Below are 8,107 nucleotides of genomic sequence, written 5' to 3' on the forward strand. Positions count from 1 at the left end.
ACTCAAAGGACAGGTCCATTATTTGTTGTTGTTGTTGTTGTTGTTGTTCTTATATGTTACTTGGTCTGACAGATGGTTCAGGCGTAACACCGAAAGGACAGTTCTATTTTGTTGTTGTTGTTGTTGTTGTTGTTGTTGTTGTTGTTATTGTTATGTGTTACTTGGTCTGGCAGGTGGGCCAGGTGTAACACTCAAAGGACAGTTCTGTTAATTGTGGTTGTTGTTATTGTTGTTATGTGTTACCTGGTCTGGCAGGTGGGCCAGGTGTAACACTCAAAGGACAGGTCCATTATTATTTGTTGTTGTTGTTGTTGTTCTTATATGTTACTTGGTCTGACAGATGGTTCAGGTGTAACACCCAAAGGACAGTTCTATTAATTGTGGTTGTGGTTGTTGTTATTGTTGTTGTTGTTGTTATGTGTTACCTGGTCTGGCAGGTGGGCCAGGTGTAACACTCAAAGGACAGGTCCTTTATTTATTTATTTATTGTTGTTGTTCTTATGTGTTGCTTGGTCTGACAGATGGGCCAGGTGTAACACACAAAGGACAGTTCTGTTAATTGTGGTTGTTGTTATTGTTATGTGTTACGTGGTATGGCAGGTTGGCCAGGTATAACACTCAAAGGACAGGTCCATTATTTATTATTGTTGTTGTTGTTGTTTTTCTTATGTGTTACTTGGTCTGACAGATGGGCCAGGTGTAACACTCAATGGGCAGTTCTATTACTTGTAGTTGTTGTTGTTGTTGTTGTTGTTGTTGTTATGTGTTACCTGGTCTGGCAGGTGGGCCAGGTGTAACACTGAAAGAACAGGTCCATTATTTGTTGTTGTTGTTGTGATTGTGGTTGTTGTTGTTATGTGTTACCTGATCTGGCAGGTGGGCCAGGTGTAACACTCAAAGGACAGGTCCATTATTTATTGTTGTTGTTGTTCTTCTTGTGTGTTACTTGGTCTGGCAGGTGGGCCAGGTGCCAACCTTAATGGACAGTTCTGATAATTGTTGTTGTTGTTGTTCTTATGTGTTACCTGTTCCGGAAGGTGGGACAGGTGTAACACTCAAAGGACAGGTCCATTCTTTATTGTTGTTGTTGTTGTTGTTGTTGTTGTTGTATGTTACCTGGTCTGTCAGGTGGGCCAGGTGACAACCTCAACGGACAGTTCTGTTAATTGTGGTTTTTGTTGTTGTTGTTGTTATGTGTTACCTGGTCCAGAAGGTGGGAGAGGTGCCACACTTAAAGGACAGGTCTATTATTATTGTTGTTGTTGTTGTTGTTGTTATTATGTTACTGTTACCTGGCCCGGCAGGTGGGCCACGCATGACCCAGATTCACCTGTGGAGCGAAGAGGTAGCGATGGAGGGCCTTTCGGGGCGTGTCCCTGGGGACAGGTCTTACCTGCAAGGGGAGTTTTGCCCTGGCTGCCGCTTCCCAAGCTTCCCAAAGGCGCAGGTGAACCCGGCTCACCTGGGAAGGCAGGCTCAGGTGCGGTCTCCAAGCCCTGCGCGCGGTGTGTTGCCCGGTCGCCAGGCAAAGGCCCAGGTGGGAGGCCAAGCCGGCTCACCTGCCTGCCCCTTGTCCCCAGGTGTCCTCGGCAAGGCGTGCAGGGGGCTTAGGAGCCGCCAAAGTGGATTGGAAGCGGCCTTTGCCACGGCGATGCCTCCCGGCATGTAGGTGAGAGCCCAGCAGGGAAGGTAAGCACCTGGCTTAATAAGGTGTGCTTGTGTTAAACCGCTTTGCATGCTTGGTGTTATTATTATGAGGTAAGGACCCTCTCCCTGGCCTCTGGGGGACCCTTTTGGTTCCTTCTCTAGGGCAGAGCCAGGGAAGGAAAACCTTTCCAGGTAAGCACCTGGCTTAAGGTGTGCTTGTGATAAACCGCTTTGGGGTTACCTGGCTCTCTTCTCTCACCTGTCGGGATCCAAAGAGGTCGCCTGGCAGCCCTTTGGACTCTTCCAAATGCTATCAGTGTGTTCATTCTGAATATTATTATTATGGCAGAGATAATAATAATAATAATAATAATAATAATAATAATAATAATAATTTTTAAGGCAGAGAGTAGAAATAATTTATTATTATTATTATTATTATTATTATTATTATTATTTAAGGCCAGAGAGTAGAAATTATTATTATTATTAAGGCAGAGAGTAGATAAAATTATTATTATTATTATTATTATTATGGCAGAGAGTAGAAATAAATTATTATTATTATTAATTAAGGCAAATAATAGAAATTATTATTATTATTTACTAAGGCAGATAATAGAAATTATTATTATTAATGTTATTAAGGCAGAGTAGAAATAATTATTTATTATTATTATTTACTAAGACAGAGAGTATAAATTATTATTATTATTGTTATTATTATTATTAATTAAGGCAGAGAATAGAAATTACTATTATTATCACTATTATTATTATTATTATTATTATTATTATTTATTAAGGCAGACAATACATATTATTATTATTATCATCATCATTATTATTATTTATTAAGGCAGAGAGTAGAAATAATAATAATAATAATAATAATAATATTTATTAAGGCAGAGAGTAGAAATTATTATTATTGTTAAGGCAGAGAGTAGAAATAATAATAATAATTATTATTATTATTTATTAAGGCAGAGAGTAGAAATTATTTATTATTATTATTATTATTTATTAAGGCAGACAGTAGAAATTGTTATTATCATTAAGGCAGAGAGTAGAAATAATAATAATAATAATAATAATTATTATTATTATTATTTATTAAGGCAGAGAGTAGAAATAATTATTTATTATTATTATTATTATTATTTAAGGCAGAGAGTAGTAATAATAATTGCTAAGCTGCACCTGCAATGCATACCTGAGTGAGGAATCTTGGCATTTCGATGGTGGATTGATTCCAATTTGTTTGGTTCTTATAGATTGATCAATTTATGATTGGCATTATGAGGAGGAGGAGGAGGAGGAGGAGGAGGAGGATGGTGATGATGATGATGATGAGTTTGACTTCCCAGTCCTTTGAATATATTGTTGTTGTTGTTGTTGTTGTTGTTGTCGTCCACTGGTGTGTGTGTATACATATACTGTATGTATGTATGTATGTATGTATGTATGTATATATATATATATATATATATATATATATACTGTATGTATGTGTGTGTATATATACTTTGTGTATGTGTATGTGTGTGTATATATACTGTGTGTATGTGTGTGTGTATATATTTATATACTGTATGTATGTGTGTGTATATATATACTGTATGTATGTGTATGTGTGTGTATATATATACTGTATGTATGTGTATGTGTGTATATATATACTGTATGTATGTATGTATGTATGTATGTTTATGTGTGTGTATATATGTGTATGTGTGTGTATGTGTATATATATACTGTATGTATGTGTGTGTATATATACTATGTGTATGTGTGTGTGTATACATATACTGTATGTATGTATGTATATATATATATATATACTGTATGTATGTGTGTGTATATATACTTTGTGTATGTGTATGTGTGTGTATATATACTGTGTGTATGTGTGTGTGTATATATTTATATACTGTATGTATGTGTGTGTATATATATACTGTATGTATGTATGTATGTATGTATGTTTATGTGTGTGTATATATGTGTATGTGTGTGTATGTGTATATATATACTGTATGTATGTGTGTGTATATATACTATGTGTATGTGTGTGTGTATACATATACTGTATGTATGTATGTATATATATATATATATACTGTATGTATGTGTGTGTATATATACTTTGTGTATGTGTATGTGTGTGTATATATACTGTGTGTATGTGTGTGTGTATATATTTATATACTGTATGTATGTGTGTGTATATATATACTGTATGTATGTGTATGTGTGTGTATATATATACTGTATGTATGTGTATGTGTGTATATATATACTGTATGTATGTATGTATGTTTATGTGTGTGTATATATGTGTATGTGTGTGTATGTGTATATATATACTGTATGTATGTGTGTGTATATATACTATGTGTATGTGTGTGTGTATATATATACTGTATGTATGTGTGTGTATGTGTATATATACTATATGTATGTATGTGTATGAGTGTGTGTATATATACTGTGTGTATGTGTATGTGTGTGTATATATATATATTCCGTATGTATGTGTGTGTGTGTGTGTATATATATATATACTGTATGTATGTGTATGTGTGTGTATATATACTGTGTGTATGTATATGTATGTATATGTATACTGTATGCATATGTGTATAGGTGTGTGTATATATATATACTGTGTGTATGTGTATGTGTGTGTGTGTGTATGTATGTATATGTATATGTATATATCTCACTTGCCTAGTTTCCAACAGACCTCACACCCTCTGAGGATGCCTACCATAGATGGGGAGAAACGTCAGGAGAGAATGCTGCCGGAGCATGCCCAGGCAGCCTGGAAAACTCACAGCAACCCAATAATAATAATAATAATAATAATAATAATAATAATAATATGGGGGTGGGGGGGGGAGGATGGTTGCCCTGTGGCCTTGGCCTTGCTCCCCTCCCTTGAAGGAGGAAGGGAAAGAGAGAGAGAGAGAGAGAGAAAGAGGGAGGGAAAAGGAAGGAAGGGAGGAAGGGGAAAAAGCAGGTGACGAAAGAAAGAAAAGAAGAAACAGAAGCAAGAACCAGGAAGGAGAAGTAGGTCAGGCCTGGCCGTCGCTCGGTTTGCTCTTGCCGCTGCTGCCGCCACGCTTGCATTGGACCCTATGGGCACCGGGTGCGGTAAGGACCCTCTACATGGCCTCGAGGGGACCCTTTTGGTTTCTTCTATAGGGCCAAAACCAAAAAAATAAAACCCTTTTCTATAGAGAACCTGAGTGCAAAGATTTGAAGTAATTGCATTTGCAAAACTTTGTGTTGTTGTTGTTGTTGTTGTTGTTAGGTAAGGACCCTCTACATGACCTCTAGGGACCCCTTTGGTTTCCAAAACCTGGCAAATAAAACCCTTTTCTATAGAGAACCTTTGTGCAAAGATTTCAACTCACTGCATTTGCAAAATTCTACATTGTTGTGTTGTTGTTGTTGTTGGGTAAGGACCCTCTACATGACCTCTAGGGACCCCTTCGGTTTCTCCTATGAGGCCAAAACAAAGAATATAAAACCCTTTCCTATTGATAACCTTTGTGCAAAGATTTGAACACATTGCATTTGCAAAACTTTGTGTTGTTGTTGTTGTTAGGTAAGGACCTTCTACATGACCTCTAAGGACCCCTTCGGTTTCTATTATAGGACCAAAACCTGGCAAATAAAACCCTTTTCTATAGAGAACTTTTGTGCAAAGATTTGAATTCACTGCATTTGGAAAACTCTACATTGTTGTGTTGTGTTGTTGATGTTGTTGTTGTTGTTGGGTAAGAACCCTCTACATGACCTTTAGGGACCCCTTTGGTTTCTATTATAGGACCAAAACCTTGCAAATAAAACCCTTTTCTATAGAGAACCTGTGAGCAAAGATTTGAACTCATTGCATTTGCAAAACTCTACATTGTTGTGTTGTTGTTGTTGTTGTTAGGTAGGGACCTTCTACATGACCTCTAGGGACCCCTTTGGTGTCTATTATAGGACCAAAACATGACAAATAAAACCCTTTTCTATAGAAAACCTGCGAGCAAAGATTTGAACTCATTGCATTTGTAAAACTTTGTGTGTATGCTGATGATATTGTAGTCTATGCTCCTTGTGTGCCAATAAAGACTGTGCATGTGTGTGTGTATGCTGACAATATTGTAGTTTATGCTCCTTGTATGTCAATAAAGATCGTGCATGGATGTGTGTGTATGCTAAAGGCTGTGCATAGATGTGTGTGTGTACGCTGATGATATTGTAATCTATGCTCCTTGTATGCCAATAAAGGCTGTGCATGGATGTGTGTGTACGTTGATGATATTGTACTCTATGCTTCTTGTATGCCAATAAAGACTGTGCATGTATGTGACGATATAGTAGTCTATGCTCCTTGGATGCCAATAAAGGCTGTGCATGGATGTGTGTATGCTGACGATATTGTAGTCTATGCTCCATGTATGCCAATAAAGACTGTGCATGTATGTGACAATATTCTAGACTGTGCATGTATGCGTGTGTGTACGCTGACAATATTGTAGTCTATGCTCCTTGTATGCCAATAAAGGCTGTGCATGTATGTGACAGTATTCTAGTCTATGCTCCTTGTATGCCAGTAAAGGCTGTGCATGTGTGTGTATGCTGATGATATTGTAGTCTATGCTCCTTGTATGCCAGTAAAGACTGTGCATGTATGTGTGTGTGTACACTGACGATATTGTAGTCTATGCTCCTTGTATGCCAATAAAGGCTGTGCATGTATGTGTGTGTGTACGCTGACAATATTGTAGTCTATGCTCCTTGTATGCCAATAAAGGCTGTGCATGTATGTGTGTGTGTACGCTGACGATATTGTAGTCTATGCTCCTTGTATGGCACTAAAGACTGCGCAAGTGTGTATGCTGATGATATTGTAGTCTATGCTCCTTGTATGCCAATAGACTGTGCATGTGACAATATTCTAGTCTATGCTCCTTGTATGCCAATAAAGGCTGTGCATGGATGTGTGTGTGTACGCTGACGATATTGTAGTCTATGCTCCTTGTATGGCACTAAAGACTGCGCAAGTGTGTATGCTGATGATATTGTAGTCTATGCTCCTTGTATGCCAATAGACTGTGCATGTGACAATATTCTAGTCTATGCTCCTTGTATGCCAATAAAGGCTGTGCATGGATGTGTGTGTGTACGCTGACGATATTGTAGTCTATGCTCCTTGTATGGCACTAAAGACTGCACAAGTGTGTATGCTGACGATATTGTAGTCTATGCTCCTTGTATGGCACTAAAGACTGCACAAGTGTGTATGCTGACGATATTGTAGTCTATGCTCCTTGTATGCCAATAAAGGCTGTGCATGGATGTGTGTATGCTGATGATATTGTAGTCTATGCTCCTTGTATGCCAATAAAGGCTGTGCATGTATGTGACGATATTGTAGTCTATGCTCCTTGTATGCCACTAAAGACTGTGCATGTGTATGTGTGTATGCTGACGATATCGTAGTCTATGCTCCTTGTATGTGAGGATTATTATTATTATTATTGGGATTATTGAACGGTGGGAAACTATAACTCTTTGCTTAGATGTCAAGGAGGGGGTTTACTTTGGGGAGGGGGTCCTTAATAATTCCGTCTGGACTGAATATATATATGTGTGTGTGTGTGTGTGTATGTGTATAGGCATGCACTGGGTGCCTGTGGGTGGGCGTCTCCCGTGGGTGGGACTCAGGGCTTTTGAGGCTTTGGGGGATTAGTGTCCCGGGACCCGGGTGAAGGGTCACTCCAGGTCAGGTCGAATTCCAAGTTCTCTCCGTCTGACCTCTCGCCTTGGAGAGGCCCATGCACAACTCCACCAGAAATAGGCATCATCATCACCATCACCATCATCATCATTGATTTCTTTGCGCCACCCGACAAGGCTTATTTGTCTTATGTGCTCCTGAGCATGTGCAGAGTGCCATATATATACATATATTGGTGCATACAAAGTGCATCTTGACTATGGAATTGAATGCAGTTTGGCTTTGTGTGTTTTTCTGGGGGCGTATGTGCTCCTGAGCATGTGCAGAGTGCATTTGGGAATATATATATATGTGTGTGTGTGTATATACACACATACAAACATATATACACACACATATATACATACCTATATGTGTGTGTGTATATATATATATAGACATAGACACACACGCACATATATACAAACACACACACACAGATATATACCTATATATGTGTGTGTATATATACATACACACACACATATATACCTATATGTATGTGTGTATATACATATACACATATACACACACACACATATATATATACCTATGTGTGTATATATATATATACACACACATATATACATATCCTGTATGTGTGTGTGTATATACACACTCACATATATATATACATATACACACACATATATATACATACCTATATTTGTGTGTATA

At 37.8% G+C, this 8,107-nt stretch overlaps 1 protein-coding gene across 4 annotated transcripts in view; it reads left to right on the top strand.

The window, feature by feature from the left end:
• Positions 1-8,107, top strand: part of ZBTB7B (zinc finger and BTB domain containing 7B) — a 54,378-nt gene that overhangs the window by 11,761 nt on the left and 34,510 nt on the right. The window contains exon 1 of one of the 4 annotated variants that reach the window (XM_060757962.2): positions 1,301-1,689. The exons of 1 other annotated variant lie outside the window; for it this stretch is intronic. Coding sequence is in view for 1 of the 3 variants with exons in the window: in XM_060757960.2 (XP_060613943.2) it covers positions 4,791-4,806 (16 nt within the window). In the remaining 2 variants the exon portion in view is untranslated. Of the gene's footprint in view, positions 1-1,300; positions 1,690-1,811; positions 1,840-4,592; positions 4,807-8,107 lie in introns of those variants that run through there. 2 more of the 4 variants (XM_060757963.2, XM_060757960.2) reach the window with 2 other exon arrangements.

This window comes from Anolis sagrei, chromosome 12 (genome assembly GCF_037176765.1).
Source record: "Anolis sagrei isolate rAnoSag1 chromosome 12, rAnoSag1.mat, whole genome shotgun sequence".
In the NCBI taxonomy this organism is placed as follows: domain Eukaryota; kingdom Metazoa; phylum Chordata; class Lepidosauria; order Squamata; family Dactyloidae; genus Anolis; species Anolis sagrei.